Source organism: Cololabis saira, chromosome 20 (assembly GCF_033807715.1).
Source record: "Cololabis saira isolate AMF1-May2022 chromosome 20, fColSai1.1, whole genome shotgun sequence".
Taxonomy (NCBI): domain Eukaryota; kingdom Metazoa; phylum Chordata; class Actinopteri; order Beloniformes; family Belonidae; genus Cololabis; species Cololabis saira.
In genome coordinates, this window is record NC_084606.1 from 584,272 (window position 1) to 605,887 (window position 21,616).

Consider the following 21,616-nt stretch of genomic DNA (forward strand, 5'->3'; position numbering starts at 1 on the left):
AATCTGACAGAACTGGACCTGAGCAACAACGACCTGCAGGATTCTGGACTGGAGCATCTGTGTCCTGGACTGGAGAGTCCACACTGTCACCTGGAGTCTCTCAGGTCAGGATTCACTCAAGTCTTTTCCAGGTCCAGTGAACATGCTGCTAAACGTGTCTGCAGCAGGACACTTGAGCAGAGAACATGCAGCAGACCTGTGTTGTGTGTCTGCAGGCTGTCAGCCTGTCTGATCTCAGAGGAAGGAAGTTCTTCTCTGGTCTCAGCTCTGACCTCCAACCCCTCCCACCTGAGAGAGCTGGACCTGAGCTACAACCATCCAGGAGAGTCAGCAGGGAAGCTTCTGTCTAGACTGGAGGATCCCCGCTGGAGACTGGACACTCTCAGGTAGGACACTCTCAGGTAGGACACACTCAGGTAGGACACTCTCAGGTAGGACACTCTCAGGCAGGACACTCAGGTAGGACACTCTCAGGTAGGACACTCTCAGGTAGGACACTCTCAGGTAGGACACTCTCAGGTAGGACACTCTCAGGTAGGACACTCTCAGGTAGGACACACTAAGGTAGGACACTCTCAGGTAGGACACACTCAGGTAGGACACTTTTAGGTAGGACACTCTCAGGTAGGACACTCTCAGGTAGGACACTAAGGTAGGACACTCTCAGGTAGGACACTCTCAGGTAGGACACTCTCAGGCAGGACACTCAGGTAGGACACTCTCAGGTAGGACACTCTCAGGTAGGACACTCTCAGGTAGGACACTCTCAGGTAGGACACTCTCAGGTAGGACACTCTCAGGCAGGACACTCAGGTAGGACACTCTCAGGTAGGACTCTCTCATGTAGGACACTCTCAGGTAGGACTCTCTCAGGTAGGAATCTCTCAGGTAGGACACACTCAGGTAGGACACTCTCAGGTAGGACACTCTCAGGTAGGACACACTCAGGTAGGACACTCTCAGGTAGGACACCCTCAGGTAGGACACTCTCAGGTATAACACTCTCAGGTAGGACACTCTCAGGTAGGACACTCTCAGGTAGGACACTCTCAGGTATGACACTCTCAGGTAGGACACCCTCAGGTAGGACACTCTCAGGTATAACACTCTCAGGTAGGACACTCTCAGGTAGGACACTCAGGTAGGACTCTCTCAGGTAGGACACTCTCAGGTAGGACACTCTCAGGTAGGACACTCTCAGGCAGGGCACTCAGGTAGGACACTCTCAGGTAGGACACTCTCAGGTAGGACACTAGTGCTGCAGCTATCCAATATGTTAGTAATCGAGTATTCCCCTGAAAATTCCATTGATTAATCGAGTAATCTGATAAAACATATTTGTGTTTAGTTAAAGAGCAATTATAAATATACATTAAAGCTGCAAGCAGCGATGATCGGCCCTCCACCCTTGTGCACGTTCAGGCTGCAGTGGAAGCTTGTATTACTTGCATGTAGATTCTTCAGGCCTGGACATTTATGTCAAACCATTATGGCAGAAAGTAGGAACTATCAGATATTGACCAATCAGATGAACGGGTGGGCCTAATTTGCAGCAATAATGTTCAAAGACTCAAAACTTAGTCCGATGACGCCACCCACGACTCTTTATCAACCCAATCAATCAAACCATTCAAAAGTTATTGCAGAAAATCGGAACTATGAAATATTGACCAATCAGAAGAAGGGGCGGGGCTAATTCAGGCCAATGAAGCTGAAGGAGTCAAAACCGAGTCCGATGACACCACCCACGACTCTTTATATCAAACCATTCAAAAGTTATGGCAGAAAGTAGTAACTATCAAATATGGACCAATCAGATGAAGAGTTGCATGCTTTTTGGCATCTAGCGTCGCCAACGTCGGTAATGCTTTAGACTGAGAAAAGTAATATGTGTCGTTGCAGGATGGAGACGAACATTTTGATGTATAACACACCTGGGTGCACGTTATGGTTCGGGCCTTATAAAATGGCTTATTAAATGGCATAAATTGCACCAAAATTACACGATTAATTCAAAATGGCCGACTTCCTGTTCGGTTTCGGCCATGGCGCCAAGAGACTTTTCTTTAAGTTGCGACATGATACAGGTGTGCCGATTTTCGTGCATGTACGTCAAACCATATTGTGGGGCTTGAGGCACAAAGTTTTCTAGGGGGCGCTGTTGAGCCATTAGGCCACGCCCATTAATGCAAACCATTAAATATCACATTTTTCGCCAGGCCTGGCTTGGTGCAAAATTTGGTGACTTTTGGTCACGTTTAGGGGGGCAAAAAGGCCCTCATTTCGTCAGAAGAAGGAAAAAAAACCCGAGAACATTTCCTACAGATACAACCTTCGCACTGTCAGTGCTCGGGCGCTAATAGGAATGTCAGATGTTAATTGACTTTACTAAGACTAAATTATATAATACAGTAGGTTCATGGCTGTGCATTTAAAAACCCTGAACTTACACCAGTTGATCAAATTCACTGCCTTCACTCAAAAAACTAAGGGCCAAATCCACAAAGAATAGATTCCGCCCGCAAATAGCGCTGTGAATTGCGCCGCATTTGCGCCCGCAATTTGCCCCGCTTTAAGGTCCTATTCACAAAAGATTTTGCACTAAGGATATGCTGGCGCAAACACGCCCATAAAGTTTTGCAGCTGAGTAAAATTTTCCCTTGTCTGAGTAAGTGAGCGGAGCTGTTTCCAGTTTTCTCCATATTTCAGCACACAGATTGGTCCATAATGAAAACTGCAGAGAGCAGCCTCAACTTTCAAGTATTTGTACTTCTCTAGTATTTTGCATGTATGACATAAGCATGCGCGGATTAATGCACACTTCCCTAGGCTGCAGCCTAGGGGCCCCACGTGTGGAGGGGCCCTTGGATTGGTCAGACTATTTTTTTTTTAATGTAAATACATTTGTCGTTCTTCCATTACAATGCTGTCGCCTGTCAATCTAAAGGCTGATTTATGGTTCCGCGTTACACCAACGTAGAGGGGTACGCGGCGACGCACACCGTACGGCTCGTGTCGGCGCGTACCTTACGGCGTAGGCTCTGCGTCAATTTAACGTGGCCTCATCAAAGACTTCTGTTACATTGCTGCCACACACACACACACACACACACACACACACACACACACACACACACACACACACACACACACACACACCAACTGTTAAACACACACATTCTAGATTTATATGTTTATATGGTGGAATTGTTTGTAATAAAGCAGCCCCCTACTGTATGGATGAATCCTGAGCTCCGTCCTGTATTTTTATTTTTAAATCCGAGATAAGTCCACAACCCCACTTGTTCTGACTACAGTACTGTCTACAGCAGGGGTGCTCACACTTTTTCAGCATGAGAACTACTTATAAAATGATCAAGTCAAAATGATCTACCAGGGACGTAGCCAGAAATTTTGAATAGGGGCCTGAAGAAAAGTGGGCGGGCCAACTTTTGCCAGAGGAAAAATCAATATAATATCCACTAATGCCTAGCAGAAACAACCTTAAGGTTAATGATTCTATGACCCATTTAAGTGAAACAGCGCACCCTGCTGTCCTCAAGTGCACACTGACACAGTGGACTGACTACTACAGTACATCTTTATATTTCTATAGCGTAGCTATGCTTGTAATATTATTTAATACAAAATTGAGCATTTTTTATTTGCAAACACATTTCCCCCATTAAAAAAGACAACTGGTGTTTAATATTCCCCCTGGTACAGCTAATGTCAAAAGAACTGCAAAGGCAGAGGTAAAGATACAACACATTTATTGTCAAATATAACATTTGAATTTGATGAAAATGAGAACATCTCAAAATATAGGCCTAATGACAACATAGCCTACATATAAAAAAGTATAAATAAATCAATAATAAAAAAAAAATAGTGAGAAAAATCATGCAAGTTTTCTCAGGGCGGGCCGGGCCCTGGGCCAATCAAAAAAGTGGGCGGACCTAGGCCCGCCCTTGCCCTAATATGCCTACGTCGCTGCTACCACCTACTACAAAAAATGCAAAACATATATTTATTTATAAGTATATTGAGGATTCTTTATATCGCATGAGCCAATAATGCTCAACACAACACAACACAATTAACTATGTACATTTTTTGTCATTACCTGAGTTTACTCTGATGACTTGCACTGAATTGAATCAGCCAGGGATGCATAGTCCGGACGGTAACTGCTGACAGCCAGCCTCAAGCACACTTCCAAATGTTCATCAGTCATGGTGGAACGGTACTTGGACTTGATGATCTTCATGTGGGAAAAGGCTGACTCACATAAATAAGTGGAGCGGAATAATGCTGTCAAGGAGGTAGCACATTTCCTCATGTTGGGGTACTTTACTTCTGTGAGTAAGTTCCAGAACTGTCCATGAGCTCTGGACTTCAGCTCAATGTCAGCTTGTAGTGTCAAAATCTCATCTTCCACTCCAGAAGAGTTCAGGTGAAACAGTGTTGCAATTTTTGATGCAATTGAATCAACCTCAGCATCTTCCCGAAAAGGATAGCACATGAACGTAGCGACTGGCTTGAGCAAAGAAAAGTCTTGAAAGCATTTGTCAAACTCTGACCGACAATTGTCAATCTGCTCTGTGTAGCGTGCAGTGTCAATTTGCACACAGGCCTTCCCTTGCATCTCCAGCTCTGACGCCAGGTTCTGGAAGTTTGCCAAATCATGGCGCTGCAGCTTTGAGGAGAAATGTTGCATCTTTCGTTTGAAAGCATTAACCGAGCTGATCATATTGATCACAGTTGTGTCCTTTCCTTGCAGCTCTAAATTAAGGTCATTCGACATGTTGGTCAGATCGGTTAAAAATGCCAAGTCTAACAGCCACTGACCGTCATTTAGTTGCGTGTATTCTGCGTGTCCAGCTACACGGAAAAACTCCTTAGTCTCCGGACAGAGCTCCCGAAATCTTTGCAGGAATTTCCCTCGACTAAGCCATCTCACGTCAGTGTGTAGGAACAACTCAGAGTGGTCACAGTCAGCATTCTCCAGATGTGCACGGAATAGCCTTCTTTGAAGAGATCTGGCGCGAATAGAACAGGCTTCGTTGCAACATCCATGATCTCTCTCATGTTGAGCATTTTAGCGCATAACGCTTGTTGGATTATGCAATGGTAATTTAGGAAGTCCGGGAAAGCATCGTCCTGCCTGCACTTTGCAATAAATCCATTCAAGCGGCCAACCATTGCAGGTGCTCCATCCGTGGTGATTGTTTATTGTTTGTTTATTGTTTATTCGGATCCCCATTAGCTCTTGCCTTGGCAAGAGCTAGTCTTCCTGGGGTCCAGCAAGGACAAACATTCCAAAACATATTACTCTACAATCGTCCCTTAACCAAAAAACAATAATTAGAAATTAAGAAGCTAAAATAAAAATAAAATAATATAAAATAAACAGCAGTAGAACTCAATACAATTACTTTGTAAAACTAAACCAAAATCACAACATCACATCACAACACTTTGCCTCTGAACAGTTTTGTTCAGCATGTTTTAGTACAGTAGTTCAGTTGCATTAGACTCAAAACCTTGCAAAATAGTACACTACATCAGATGTTCCTTTAGCTTTCTTTTAAAGGTGATTTTTGTTTGTATACTAGTTATGCTGTTAGGCAATGCGTTCCATCCCATTATCGCTCTATAACTAATAGAATTTAAAAAAATATTTGTTCTTGGTTTGAAGGTAACAAGAATACCTCCACTGGCTTGTCTAGTCCTATGGCTATGCACATCTCTTACATATCCTACCTGGTCAAAGAAATACTGGGGTTTTTTGTCAATTAAAACATTTCTGAAAAAAGAGAGAATACGAGAGTGTAATCTATTCTCAACAGTAAGCCATGATAAATTGCTGTGCATATCGTCAACATGTGTCCGATTAGAGCACTGGAGAGCTAACCTGGCAGCTTTGTTCTGTGCTGTTTGCAATTTCTGTATGTCCTTCTTGGTAGCTGATGACCAAATGACTGGGCAGTACTCAAGGGGTGCTAAGACTAGAGTTTGGGTTACTAACTTCAGAGTATTTAATGTTATATATTTGGAACATTTCCTAGTTATTGCAATGCTCCTCCCCATTCTAGTCACTATAGCATCAATTTGCTTCGTCCAATTTAGTTTAGGTTCTAGTCAGAGCATGTGAGCGGAGTGGAGCGGCTAGAATTTCCGCTCCTCGATCACAAAGGTTGTTACCGCTCCGCTCCGCCCTCAAAGTCGCAAAATGCCGCTCCAGCCATAACCGCTCCGCGCTCCAGTAACACTGCAACCCGCTCCGCTCCGCGCAGCGCTCCACGCTCCGCTCCAAAAATGTTTGCATGCATATAAAATGCACATGTTTACCTGAAGCCTTAGATCTAACCAGAGGTGGATGAGAGAGAGAGAGAGAGAGAGACTCAGCAAAGTTACGTTCCTTGCAGCCAGTCACGGAGCCGAGAGGAACAATTACGCAGAGCCGACATAGTTTTAAAGTCCAAAAAATAGATATTTACTGACAAGAAAAAATAAGAAAATAATTTCACCTAATGGAATTATCTGGTTTAATACACTTTTGTTTATTAACCGTTCCCGAAACAATGTTTCATTCACTGTGTGTTCGGGTGTGTGTGTGTGTGTGTGAGACGTGTGGGTGCAGCGGAGGAGAGAGAGGGAGATGCAGGTGTGCGCGTGTGGAAGACCGGTAAACGTGTTCAGTTACTTTTCAGTGTGTCCTCCGTTAGTTTCAGTCGTCGGCCCTCACGCGTTTTGTTTGCTCTTATTACATGTTTGTAATAAATGTGCGAGGTTGCACGGACAGCATTTTTCCTCCGTCCTTTTTTCCCTTCACTTTCCCCGGACTCCTAACGCCGGTTACCAGCAACGAGCCAGAGACCGAATTAAAATACCAGCTCTCCCAACTACGGTTCAGAGATAGGACTGGAAAAGAAGAAAGGTAACAGGTAGTTTGTTGAGAGGTGGGATATGTTTGGACACGCATCGGGGCCGTGATATGAGGGGTAACGGAGCGAAACTGGAGCGGGATGACGCCCCGCTCCAGCCAATCATCCTAGAAAAAAAAATCCCGCTCTGCGCTCCTTTCAAAATTCGCCGCTCCGCTCCGCCGCTCGCTCACGCTCCGCTCCGCTCACATGCTCTGGTTCTAGTATAACTCCAAGTAGTTTGACCTCTTTTACCTGTTCCACTGGCATCCCGGCCAGTGATAGGTTAAATTGAGGATCACCATCCAACATATGTCTAGATCCAAACACCATGCATTTAGTTTTTCCAATGTTCAGTACTAATTTGTTCATAGCTACCCAATCAGCTACTTCTTTAATTTCAGCATTTAAAATATCATTTAACTCGGCTACTGTAGATGCCGTGCTGTACATTGTCGAGTCATCTGCATACATAACTACACTAGATCTATTTAGCATATATGGTAAATCATTAGTGAATATTGAGAAAAGGAGGGGACCCAAGGAGCTTCCTTGAGGAACCCCACACTTCAGCTCCTTACTATCAGACAAGCTTCCATTGAAATACACCCTCTGTTTTCTTTTTGACAGGTAACTCTCCATCCAGGCAAACCATGGTCGATAACATCAAACGCAGCGCTGTAATCTAACAATATTGCTCCTATAAGCCTTCTATCATCCATACTCTTTAGCCAATCATCAGTCATTTGTGCAAGTGCCGTACTTGTGGAGTGCCCTTGCCTATATGCATGTTGACAGCTAGTTATCAGGCCATTACTTGATAGATATTCTTGGATCTGGGCATATACAACTTTTTCAAAAATTTTACTCAGCACTGGAAGAAGACTTATGGGTCGACTATTTGGACCATTAAAGGTGGTTCTTTTGTTCTTGGGCAACGGAATAATCTTAGCTTCCTTCCAAATCTCTGGGCACACACCATACAACAGGCATTTATTGAATATGTGGCATAGTGGCTTGGAAATATATTTAGCTGCTATTCTGAGTAATTTGCAATCAAGATTGTCTGTACCCGGAGGTTTGTCATCACATAGATGTAACAACATTCTTTCTATATTTTCTTCCACAACATGCTGAAATCCAAACATGCACTCCTTTCCCCTCATGACACAGTCTTTAATGATGCTATTTGACCTATTGTTATCTGTTGTACACATGCCATTTCGTAACTTTTCAACCTTATTTATAAAATAATTATTAAAATAATTAGCAATCTCATATGGTTTTGTAATAAATGAACCTTCTGTCTCTATGAAAGAGGTCTGCATGTTCGGATTTCTTCCCATTATACTATTCAGTGTTCTCCACAGCTTTTTACCATCATTTTTAGCATCATTTATTTTAAGTTGGTAATATTCCCTCTTTTTATTATTGTTCAGTTTTGTCACAGAATTTCTCAGTTTACAGTAGTGTTGCCTATCAGATAGAGAGCCTGTTCTATCTGCATTTCTTTTAGCATCATTACGGTGAGCCATCAATCCTCTCAATTCATCATCCAACCATGGTGCACTGTTTGACCTGGCAGACCATTTTTTCATTGGAGCATGTTTATCAGCAATCTCCAGAAACATCTTCATAAATATACTCAGTGCTTTTTCTGGATTTTCCTCATTGCATACATCTGACCATTGCACATTCCTCACCTCTGCTTCAAATAATTCCTGATCAAACCTTTTATAGGACCTTCTGTAATTTATCTTAGATACAGCTTTAGGTATACTAGTTTTTCGCACAATTGCAACCATGTTATGATCACTGCACCCCAGTGTGACTGATACTGTTTTTGAACAATGTTTGGGCATGTTAGTATAAATATGATCAATACATGTTGTTGTTGTTACAGCAAACTTGTTTGTAGTTGTTCTGGTTGCTGATGTTACTACCTGAGACAGGTTACATATTGTAGCAGCAGACATAATTTTCTTCAACATGGGACATTTCTCGTTAAATGCATCTATGTTCAGATCTCCTAAAAAGTAAATTTCATTATTATTGTCAGCTGCCTTGTCCAACATTTCACATATTTCTTCCAGATACTTCACATTGGCACTAGGTGGCCTATAACAGCATCCAATTAATATAGGTTTGAGATGTGGTACCTGTATCTGTAACCATAAAGCTTCAATTCCATTCATCATTAAATCACATCGCTTTTTAGCTGGGATATTGTTTTTAATATAGATGGCAACTCCGCCACCATACTTGTCCCTGTCTCTTCTGAATACATTATATCCATGTATTGAAACTTCTGAATCATCAACTGATGAATCTAGATGTGTTTCTGATATAGCTAATACGTGAATGTTGTTTGATTCAGCCAGATTGCATAGTTCATGTACTTTGTACCTTAGACTGCACACATTTAGATGAGCAAGCAACAGTCCCTTCTTTGGCAAATTAATAGTATGTGACATTGGCGTTATAAGTTCACTTTTAAAAACATAACCGCATACCTGTCAAGTTCAGGTATGATAGACATCAATTTGTACACTGGGAGCTTAGTTTTCCTGATAAAGTTTTTAAACGACTGAAATATGTCCCCTCCTCGCGTCTGTTCTTTCATGGGCAGTACTGTTAATAGCTCTTCTTTTGCAGTCATATCACTAAACACCATACGAATGAAAATGCACATCTGGGCTGTGTCACTCACGTCCGTAGATTCGTCCAACTGCAGTGAGAAACACTCGCAATCTCTGATGTCCTTCCCAAGTTGCTGGGTTAAATCCTCAGCCATGGCTTCACAGCACCGTGTAACTGTACTACTTGAAAGCTGGAGAGCTTTGATCGAAGATAATATCTCTCCGTCTTGGAAGGACTTCTTGTTCTTGACGATGATGTGACTCACCCGGAACGATGCTTCGGTGGCGGCTTTCGCTTTTGAAGTGGGTTGCGTGAAAAATGACTGCTGTCCGGACAACTGGGATTTCAGTTCCTTCACTTTTCTCTTTCTCAACTCGCTTTTCGGCGGGAAGTCGGTGTCGTATTTTCCACAGTCCGAAAATGCCGCTCCACATTCCCCTTCTTTGGTATTGCAATGGTAGACTGGCAGATGAGGCAAACACACTTGGAAAATGTCATCGTGAAAAAAAAGTCCTCCCATTCCGTATGAAAGTGATAAGTTTTTTTCTTCTTACTTGGTCCAGCTACCTCACTCATTTTTATACCCTTTCTTAGGTTTGAGAGAAAAAACCGAAGGCTGAAAACTGGCCGTAATTCGTGGACAAGCTTGCTAGTGAGTTAGCACTTAGCGCAGTTGTTTGCTCATGCGCAGCGACCTATGACCTCAGACAAAATTCAGATGTCATCTGATTGGCTGCCCTGTATGTCAATCAAAAGACGGGATCGATGATAGGTTGACGTCAATTTTTTTAATGTCACGCGATCTACCAATAATCGACTGGTAGATCACGATCGACGTATTGAGATCCCCTGCTCTACAGTCATGTCTGACTGTAGTCGGAGTTGGCGCGCAGTTAGTACACGCTTCAAAAAGACGGTATTTGCTCCACTATTTTTGCGTGTGGCAAATAGCGCTGGCCTTTGTGAATTAGACGGTTTTTGCAATGAGGCTTATTTGCATAGAAAGGGGACAATTTTGCGCCGAATGTATGAATATTACCTAATTTACATGCATGCAAATGGCACAGGCGCACCATGAAACTATTTGCTTGGCAGCGCAGTTTGTGGAGCAATTCGCCCTTTGCGGGTGCTTTGTGAATTAGACGCTCTCTTTTTGTCTCATTTGCACCGGTTTAGCGGCCGCAAAAGCCGCGCAATCCTTTTGTGGATTTGGCCCTAAGGATCTTACCAAGAAATGTTCTTATTTCTAACTTATTTCTAACTTAAAAATGCCATTACACCTGATAATTATCATTTATTAATTATCAATTATTTAGCTATGTCTCAAATTAATTATTTAACGCATTACAAATAAACCCCCTCCATTAATTATATCAGGGTTTAATTATCCACAACCTCCTCACCTTCCTTACTGTGCTTAACACAGCTCACTAATAAACTTAATTAGGTAGTTACGTGCAAACATAACTCATGCACATTCATTTTTTAAAGTTTCACTTACTGTCACAACTGTAGCTCGGGCATCACTGAAAGCTCGTAAGCGATGTAAATGTCGGAATCCCCGCCTTCTGCTTTCTCTGGCGTTGGTGGTCGGTCAAAATGTCTGACTCTCACTGGAGGCGTGGCATTTTTTTAAATTTCCGGGCCTCACGCTGGAGGTAGGCCTGAGACGAGAGCCTGCACAGGGAGAGGCCTGACGCGAGAGGTCTGCAGCCAGACCCTTCTCGTTACTTCTGACACAACTGAAAGAGACTGGTTGAGGAAAAACATTCCTGCACGTACTTTAACAAGATGGAAAAGAAGGTATGCGCGTGTCAAACCCCTGTTTTTTTAGTCATCTTGTGCTTTTCCATGAAATTGTATTGTAAGATTATACTGTTTTTTAATGTGTATGTCTTATATATGTGGCACCTCGCGTAAGTCTTGTAGGTGTTTTCTATGATAATTATAAGACTTTAGTTTTCACTGATAGTTGTCCGGTTCATATAAGTTGATATTACGCATATCTACTAAGGATATTGTATGTAGAATTACTATTATATACTGTTCTTATAGGTCCCCAAATCATACAAGTTTCATATTGTACACTTTTACTAAGGATCTTATATCTGGTTTGACTGTCTTATGTCTAACTTACAAGTGTCAGATAAAAGAGACAAAAACTTTATAAAATGTATATACATCTTTTCCATATGGTTAAAAGGTTAGGTGTTTTTCCAACGTGTTTCAATTGAACTTTCATTTGTGTTAAGCAAATTTTAAGTTCTATTTGAGTTTTAAGTTAAAGTCTTGATAAGATTTTGTGTTTTGTGTTTAAAATATAATTCTGAGCCCTGCTGTATTGGAGCACATTAGCCACCAGCGCTACTTGATGTTTTATCCATCAATGACTACAGAGATAAAACTTAAAACTACACAGTTAACTTTATTACGTTTTTATTTTTCACCCTCATCTCTCCACAGCTCTGTGTTTTTACAGATTAAATGTGTTAGACACATCGACAGTCGTAATAATTAACAGAAACCCGGCCCTCCACAGGGCTAACGTCATGTTAGCAAGGTACCGTAACGTTAATCTCATTAATTAGTGCTACGTTAACTTAATTTTACCGTGTCTGGGTGACGGTCCTCCCTCTGGGAGTAACAGGGTGTTGGTGGAGAAGCTGCAGCGTTGAGGACGTACTGTTGTATCAGCTCTGTCTTACAGTGAAACAGCAACAGTGTTGCCTTGGTGTCCAGCTGGAAATCACCCACACTTTTGACATTTTCTGCCTTTTCTTTTGGTTTAAACCAAACATATCCTCCTCTTTCTTCTTCCTTTACGTGCGCGGCGTCAGCGTGTTGTGTTGCATTAAACGTAGTCCGGGGGAAATACCTGCTTTGAGCTGCAAAATTAAACGATTCCTCGAGGCAGAAAAAATTCCTCCATCATGTTTTGTAATAAAATTACTCAAATTATTCGAGGAATTGTTTCAGCCCTAGTCTCGTTTTGGACAACGAAAATGAAGACACATTTTAGCAGAGTTTTTATTTTGTAATCTACATTTTAGTCTGGTTTTTATTCCTCTACGATTTTGCATTATATATTTAACTATCGTTATCGTCACATGACCAGCATTTTCGTCTCGTTTCGTTTTCCTGCGGTGATAAAGATTCGTTGACGACGAGATTTAATCATAATTTATCCCAGGGTACGTTTTTGTTTTGTTTTTGTTTTTTGTTTTTTTTTTATTTTGGATCCCCATTAGCGGACGCAAAACGCCAACTAGTCTTCCTGGGGTCCATGAAAATTCAAATACATTCATATAAAAGCACAATTATACATATATACTTCCTATAGTACTTTACCTTTTAAATGTATGAATACATAACTAAATACATAAGTAATTACAATTACATCACTCCATTAACCCCCCCCACATCCCACCCACATCATTACACCAGCAACATCACTGTAGTGGTAATCATCACAACCTGCAACTACATTGACACAATAAATCACGAAATGTATATCACAAAATGTATATCAAACATATATATTAACCATTGTTTGTGTCTGTACCCAAAAATAACCTTTTTAGTTGCTTTTTGAAACTGTCTCTGCTTGTTGCTTTAGTTATGGTAAATGGCAACCTGTTCCACTGTGAGATGGCCCTGTACATACAAGTTATTTTCATTGCATTTGATCTTGGTAATGGAATAGAAATATGACCCCAGCTAACTTGTCTTGTCCTGTGCTCATGTCTGTTTTTGGAAAAGGTTATTTTTGAGTACAGGCAGTTTGGTTGTTTCGACACAGTTATATTCCTGAATAAAGTTAGTAAATTGTTTGTTAATCTGTCCTCTACTTTCATCCAAGCAAGATCACTATGCATTTGGTCAACAGCCTTTCTCAAAGAACACCCGAGTGCAAGGCGAGCTGCTCTGTTCTGCACTATCTGAAGTTTGTTTATATTTTTTTTCGCTGCACTTGACCAGATAGCTGAGCAGTAGTCAAGGTGTGATAATACCAAAGTTTGAATAACCTGTTGGAGTGTAAGTGGTGTTAATAAAGAGGAGTATCTTCTAATCATAGATATACCTTTCCCCATTTTGCCTGTTAACTTGTCTATGTGATTCTGCCATGACAGATGTTCATCAAGAAGTATTCCAAGAAGTTTAGCTTCAGTGACCTGTTCTATACACCTGCCGTTCATGGATATTTTTAATTAGTTTTGGCTTTTTAAAGCATGGTTTGAGCCAAAAACAATGCATTTAGTTTTTACTACATTTAAAATCAATTTGTTTTCGGTTACCCATGCCAAAATTGATTTCAGGTCATTTTCCAGCAACACATTCAGCTCATCCATCTTGTTTGATGACATATAGACTGTAGAGTCATCAGCAAACATGGCTATACTAGCTTTACTCAGGACAAGTGGCATATCATTGGTAAAAATAGAATAGAGCAATGGACCCAAACAACTTCCCTGTGGGACTCCACACAGTACTGCCCTTACTGCAGAACAACTACCATTAAAGTAGACAGTTTGTGTTCTATTTGATAGATAGCTCCGCATCCAATTAAGAGTCCCCTTATTAAAACCATAAGCAGCCAGTTTCCTTAAGAGCATTTTGTGATCAATCAAGTCAAATGCCGCACTAAAATCGAGAAGAACAGCACCCACAATCCTTTTGCTGTCTATCTCACTCATCCACTGATCGGTCATCTGCATTAAGGCAGTACTCGTGGAGTGATCTTTTTTGTAAGCATGTTGAAACTCAGAGTTTAGTTTGTTAATAGAGAAATAAGATGAAATCTGGTCAAACACAATTCTCTCCATGAGCTTCTTAGCACTGGAAGAATGCTGATAGGACGGCTATTAGCGCCTGAAAACATGTCCTTCTTGTTTTTGGGTAGTGGTATAACTTTTGCAGCTTTCCATGCCCGTGGACAGACACCTTTCAGTAAACTTAGATTGAATATGTGGCATATGGGCAGTGCAATAGAGCCAGAAACCATACCCAAGAGTTTCCCATCCAGGTTATCTAATCCTGATGGTTTTTCAACATTTATACTACTGAGAGATGTTTTTACTTTATCCACCTGTATAGTTTGAAAGACAAACTCACAATCCTTATTTCTCATGATTTTGTTGTTAATCAATTGAATTGAAAAGTTGTTATGCAATGATGTCGTCTCGTTTTTTAAATTCTCTATTTTCCTAACAAAAAAGTCATTAAAGTAGTTAGCAATATGGAGAGGCTTAGTTATGAATGAACCCTCTGCTTCTACAAAGGAGGGAGTGTTGTCCCCTGATCTTCGCATTAGCTCATTTAATGTTTTCCACAGTTTCTTTCCATAATTTTTACTTTCACTTATCCTCTTTTGATAAAACATGTTTTTCTTTTTCCTATTTGTTCTTGTTACTTGGTTTCTTATTGCACAATATGACTTCCAATCATCTACATTACCTGATTTAATTGACACAGATTTCATTTCATCCCTCTGGGTCATCAATGCTTTCAGTTCATCATCAATCCAAGCTGCTTTTTTATTCCTTACAGTGAATTTCCTAATGGGAGCATGTTTATCAGCTACTTCTAAAAACATATTTGTAAAGAGTTCAAGTGCTTCATCAACATCATCAATTGTACATACATTTTTCCATTGCAGCTTATTAATGTCCCTAATAAAATCATTCTCACAAAAAGATTTAAAAGACCTTTTGACAAGAATTTTAGGTCCAGCTTTTGGCACCTTCACTTTCCTGGCAACAGCCACCAAATTGTGGTCACTGAAACCAACTGGCACTGATACAGCTTTAGAGCACTTTTCTTTTGCATTGGTGAAAATGTGGTCAATACAAGTTGCTGATTTCTGTCCTGCACAATTAATAAACACCCTGGTAGGTACTGTCATCATCTGAGATAAATGACACACCTTTGCAATATCATTCAGTTTCCGTTTCAATGAACACTTTGCCAAGAGCCAGTCTATATTTAAATCCCCTAATAAATACATCTCTTTATCACAGTCTGTGACTTTTTGCAACATGTAACATATATCCTCCAAGTACTGAACATTTGCACTAGGTGGTCTATAGCAACACCCTATAAGAAATGGTTTGGTGTGAGGTAAGTGTATTTGAATCCAAAGAGCCTCAATAGCTGAATTTAAAAGATCTTCTCTTATCTTAACAGGTATATGGTTCTGGATGTATATTATTATATTATTGCCACGCCACCACCATAGCTGTTTCTATCATTTCTGAAAACATTATATCGTGAAACAGCAATTTCACTTACATCTACTGATTGATCTAAGTGAGTTTCTGAAATAGCAAGTATGTGTAGATTTTCATCTTCTAATAAGGAAGGATGACACCTCATGAACTTTATGTTTAAGACTGCATATATTAAGATGAGCTATCCTTAAACCTTTCTTTGGTAGTTTGAGAGACATAGTGAACAATTTATCTCATCATCATTTTGAGTCACAAAAATCTAACCATTCAATTATTGTACAGTTTAATTAGCCCCAATCCTCCCCTCCCTCCTTGGCTTCACAATGAGGCGATCATAACTTATAATAGCATAGTCCCCTCTAGCTCTGGCCTCCCTCATTGCTGGCAGCAGTTCAGCTTCCTGCACAGTTGATCTGAGAAGTCTTCGTTTATATTCACTGAAGTGTTCCTGAGCGTAGCCCTTGCCCTGGACATGATGAGTTGTTTGTCTTTAAAGCGTAAGAGCTTAACCACAACTGGCCTTGGCTTCTCAGGATCACCCCTAAATGTTCCATTCCTGTGTGCGCGCTCTATCTCCACAGCATCTGGGTCCAGTTTTAGTTTTGAGGTGAACAGCTCCTTGACCTTGGTCTCAGTCTCAGCCCAGGTCTCATCTGCTTTGTCGGTCTTGATGCCTTCAATGACGAGATTATTTCTTCGGGTTTGATTCTCCAGATAGTCCAGTTTCTCAGAATAGTCATTAAAATCCACTGTCTTCTTTGACTTGATCTCCAGGACCTGTCTTGCGAGATCCTTAGCCTCAGCTGAGTGCTTTTTCTGGTCAGTCTTTAGTTCATCAATGTCTTTTTGAGAATATTTCAGACTAATCTTAAGCTCTTGAATTTCAGCCATCAGAATGTCACATCTCTTATTTGATGACTCAAGGATCAGTTGAGTAAAAGTATTAAAAGAGGCTTCTTGTCTTTTCAGCACGTCTTCATAAAAGTGTTTCTGTTGTTCTAACATGTCTTTGAGTGTCTCCATTGTCACAAAGTCATTATCTTCAACCTGAGTCTTGTTTGTATTCCTGCGACTCATCTTCAGGTATCTTTAAATGTCCACTAAAAGTAGCAATCCGTCAACGCCAGCTGACGTCACTGGTGACGGCGAGAAGGGCGGCCAATCACAGTGCTCAGCGGTAAAAAACAAACCAGAATCCGGAAGAGTTCCAGAGGACGACCGATTCCACTGTTAACTTTCTAAGTGAAGTTTTGTCAGGAAATACAGAGATACACCTCCGATTTCTGCCACAGAATCGGATATCTCGATAGCTACTTAATCACACACACTCGACAACACGCATACACGCTCAAACGCAATCCAGCGAGTAGTTGCAGCGCACCCGAGCCTCACCATTGGTTAGTCTGACAGTCAGTTATGGGGCCACGATCAGCAGGTAAAGCTACCGGAGACCGCCTCAGCACACAACCGTCAACCCGCTAGACCGACCACATAAAAGATAATTTGTTTCTTACCTCTCGGTGAAGTCAGTCGCTCGCAAGCAGAGGAGCGGCCGGCCCGGCGAGTCTGCACAGAGCTCCGAGCCGGCAGCACAGCAAGAAAAGTTGACACTTCCCTCCGAACCACCAGCACGAAGTCTATTACGTGCGACTCGAGCCGGGGGCGAGATCAAACCGGAATGCAGTACAGATCGCTGGCTTTTACTCCCAAAAAACACACAGCCAAGGCTTCCCACACAGGTTGGCACCAGACGTCCCAGCGTCTACTGTCTCACCGTAGTTTTTATTTTGTAATCTACTTTTTAGTCTGGTTTTTATTCCTGTACAATATTACATTATATATTTAATTATTGTTATCGTCACATGACCACAATACGGAAGAGTATCAGGGCTAGACAGGAGAAAAATAGAAATAATATTTTAGAGGAGGAAGATTTTCTTTTCATTATGCACTTTGAGGAAAAAGTGGAAATGTAGAGAAATATGTTGAAATGTCAAAATGAATGTTGAAGTACAATTTCGAGAAAGAAGTGTAAATGTTGAGAAAAAGCTGTGACATCTCTGCTTCCTCTGAGAGAGACTGAGCTGGTCTGTTTATGTAATAATGTTTATGTTTATGTTCATGTTCTGGATCTCTGAAAAGCGTCTAGAGACAAACATCTGTTGTATTAGACGCTATAGAAATAAAGTTGAATTGAATTGACCCTCCTCCTCCTTCCAGGGTGGAGCCTGCTGGACAACGATGGCTGACACCAGGTCTGAGGAAGTGTACGTGTGTTTTTATTCAACCATCTTCACTCCTTCATGAGTCCATCAGTGATCAATAAGTGATCAATAATAACTGCAGCTGCTTGTTTGTTCTCTCCATCAGATTCCTGTCGACTCACCGTCGACACAAACACAGTCCACAACGACATCAAACTGTCTGACAACAACAGGAAGATGATGTTTGTGGGGGATCAGTCATATCCTGATCATCCAGACAGGTTTGATTACTATCGTCAGCTGCTGTGTAGAGAAGTTCTGACGGGTCGCTGTTACTGGGAGGTCCAGTGGAGCGGACGTGTTTCTGTATCAGTGAGTTACAGAAGAATCAGCAGGAAAGGAACCTCTGGTGACTGTAGGTTTGGAGGAAACAATCATTCCTGGAGGCTGGACTGTTCTCCAGGTTATCAGTACCGTGTCCTTCACAATAACAGAGTAACATTCATCACCTCCTCATCTCCATGTCCAGACTCTGGCAGAGCAGCAGTTTACGTGGACGTTCCTGCTGGAACTCTGTCCTTCTATGAAGTCTCTGACAGACTGATCCACCTCCACACCTTCAACACCAGCTTCTCTGAACCTCTCTGTGCTGGATTTGGATTCTGGTCCGGTTCTGGTTCCTCAGTGTCTCTGTGTCCAGTTTAGTCTCCAGAGTCTCCGCTCAGAGAAACCGTCTCTGTTGGATCCTGGACTTGGACTCTGGTTCTGGTTCCTCAGAGTCTCCATGATGAAGATGATGATGGTGATGATGATGATGATGATGACGATGATGATGATGATGAAGATGATGATGATGATGATGATGATGATGATGATGATGATGATCGTTTGTTTAGTTTTTTTGGTTCGGTTGGTTTGGTTTTGTGTTTTTATTTGATATTCTTCACCTGTAAATACTATTATTTACTGGAATGTTGACGTTTGATCATAAATTAGATTTTCATCTCATTATTCTTGTTTTATTCTTGATTCTGACTCTGTCTCGGGGCGGTTTAGAAATGTAAATTCCTCATTCACTGGACCCACAACTTTCACACGCTCATCCATTTCCACTTCTCCGCTACTATTATTACCTGAACTAATTAAAACAAAATCTAAGTACAATTCGATTATGACACTTGATTCCAAATGTAGTTTTTCAACAAATTGTAGTATTTTCTCCTAAAACGTGGTTTAGCGGTTAATAAAGCATCCAGTTATCAAATGTTCATAAACAGACATAACTGTGCTGGCGTCTGATTTATAAACATCATCATTTCATCTGGAATAACCAGAGTATTAAATATCAGAAATGAATCTTGGATTAAAAACAACATTCTTTCCGTGTCATGGGTTATTGAAAGCTCCTTCTTCCACATGGGGAGGTTTTAACAACATTTATTCCAATTAAAGCTGCAAGCAGCGATGAACGGGCCCTCGCACTCACGTCCACCGCCCCCCATAAGCATATCAGAAATGACACCACCCACGACTCTCTATGTCAAACCATTCAAAAGTTATGGCAGAAAATCGGGACAACCAATCAGAAGAAGGGGCGGGGCTAATTAAGGCCAACGAAGCTTAAGGACTCATTACAGAGTCCCATGACACCACCCACGACTTCCTATGTCAAACAATTAAAATGTTATAGCAGAAAAAATGGACAACCAATCAGAAGAAGGGGCGGGGCTAATTAAGGCCAACGAAGCTTAAGGACTCATTACAGAGTTCCATGACACCACCCACGACTTCCTATGTCAAACCATTCAAAAGTTATGGCAGATAAAAGTATTCTAGGGGGCGCTGTTGAGCCGTTAGGCCACGCCCATTAATGCAAACCATGAAATATCAAATGTATCGCCAAGTCTGGCTTGCATGTAAAATTTGGTGACTTTTGGAGAACTATCAAATATGGACCAATCACATGAAGGGGGGGCGCGCCTTTTGGCGTCTAGCGTCGCCACGGTAACACTTTTGAAAGAGAAAAGTAATGCGTGGTGTCACAGGATGTAGACGCACATTTTGATGTATAACACATCTGGGGGCACGTTACGGTTCGGGCTGAATTAACTGCCGAAGGAATGGCATAAATTTCGCCAAAATGACACAATGTATTCAAAATGGCCGACATCCTGTTCGGTTTCGGCCATGGCTCCAAGAGACTTTTCTTTAAGTGGTGAAATGATACAGGTGTGTAGCGATTTTCGTGCATGTACGTCAAACCGTATTGTGGGGCTTGAGGCACAAAGTTTTCTAGGGGGCGCTATTGAGCCATTTTGCCACGCCCATTAATGCAAACCATGAAATATCAAATTTATCGCCAGGCCTGGCTTGCATGCCAAATTTGGTGCCTTTTGGGGAACTATCAAATATGGACCAATCAGATGAAGGGGGGGTGCGCTTGTTGGCGTCTAGCGTCGCCACGGTAACACTTTTGAAAGAGAAAAGTAATGCGTGTAGTCGCAGGATGGAGACGCACATTTTGATGTATAACACACCTGGGTTCACGATACGGTTCGGGCTGAATTAACTCTCGAAGGAATGGCTCATATTGCTCCAAAATTACGCGATTAATTCAGAATGTTCAAAATGGCCGACTTCCTGTTCGGTTGCGGCCATGGCTCCAAGAGACTTTTCTTTAAGTGGTGAAATGATACAGGTGTGTAGCGATTTTCGTGCATGTACGTCAAACCGTATTGTGGGGCTTGAGGCACAAAGTTTTCTAGGGGGCGCTGTTGAGCCATTTTGCCACGCCCATTAATGCAAACCATGAAATATCAAATTTATCGCCAGGCCTGGCTTGCATGCCAAATTTGGTGCCTTTTGGGGAACTATCAAATATGGACCCATCAGATGAAGGGGGGGTGCGCTTGTTGGCGTCTAGCGTCGCCACGGTAACACTTTTGAAAGAGAAAAGTAATGCGTGTAGTCGCAGGATGGAGACGCACATTTTGATGTATAACACATCTGGGTTCACGATACGGTTCGGGCTGAATTAACTCTCGAAGGAATGGCTCATATTGCTCCAAAATTACGCGATTAATTCAGAATGATCAAAATGGCCGACTTCCTGTTCGGTTGCGGCCATGGCGCCAAGAGACTTTTCTTTAAGTTGCGACATGATACAGGTGTGTACCGATTTTCGTTCATGTACGTCAAAGCATATTATGGGGCTTGAGGCGCAAAGTTTTTTCTGTCTGAACCAATCAGATGAAGGGTGGGCGCGCCTTTTGGCGTCTAGCGTCGCCACGGTAACGCTTTTGAAAGAGAAAAGTAATGCGTGGTGTCGGAGGATGGAGACGCACATTTTGATGTATAACACACCTGGGTGCACGTTACGGTTCGGGCTGAATTAACTTTGGAAGGAATGGCATAAATTTCGCCCAAATGACACGACTAATTCAAAATGGCCGACTTCCTGTTCGGTTTCGGGCATGACGCCAAGAGACTTTTCTTTCAGTTGCGACATGATACAGGTGTGTACCGATTTTCGTGCATGTACGTCAAACCGTATCGCGGGGCTTGAGGCACAAAGTTTTCAAGGGGGCGCTGTTGAGCCATTTTGCCACGCCCATTA

The 21,616-nt window shown here is 41.8% G+C and overlaps 1 protein-coding gene across 1 annotated transcript; it reads left to right on the forward strand.

Annotated features, from left to right (window-relative positions):
• The first annotated feature begins 32 nt into the window (after window positions 1–32).
• On the forward strand, window positions 33–19,132 carry LOC133420927 (neoverrucotoxin subunit alpha-like). The gene is made up of 4 exons (XM_061710809.1): window positions 33–104; window positions 216–386; window positions 18,017–18,063; window positions 18,167–19,132. Exon 4 carries the CDS (start codon window positions 18,238–18,240, stop codon window positions 18,703–18,705), a length of 468 nt encoding a protein of 155 aa, XP_061566793.1. The 5' UTR covers window positions 33–104; window positions 216–386; window positions 18,017–18,063; window positions 18,167–18,237; the 3' UTR covers window positions 18,706–19,132.
• Window positions 19,133–21,616: the final 2,484 nt, after the last annotated feature.

Excerpts from the sequence above, each read along its gene's own strand:
- LOC133420927 (XM_061710809.1), top strand. The coding sequence starts at position 18,238 with ATGATGTTTGTGGGGGATCAGTCATATCCTGATCATCCAGACAGGTTT.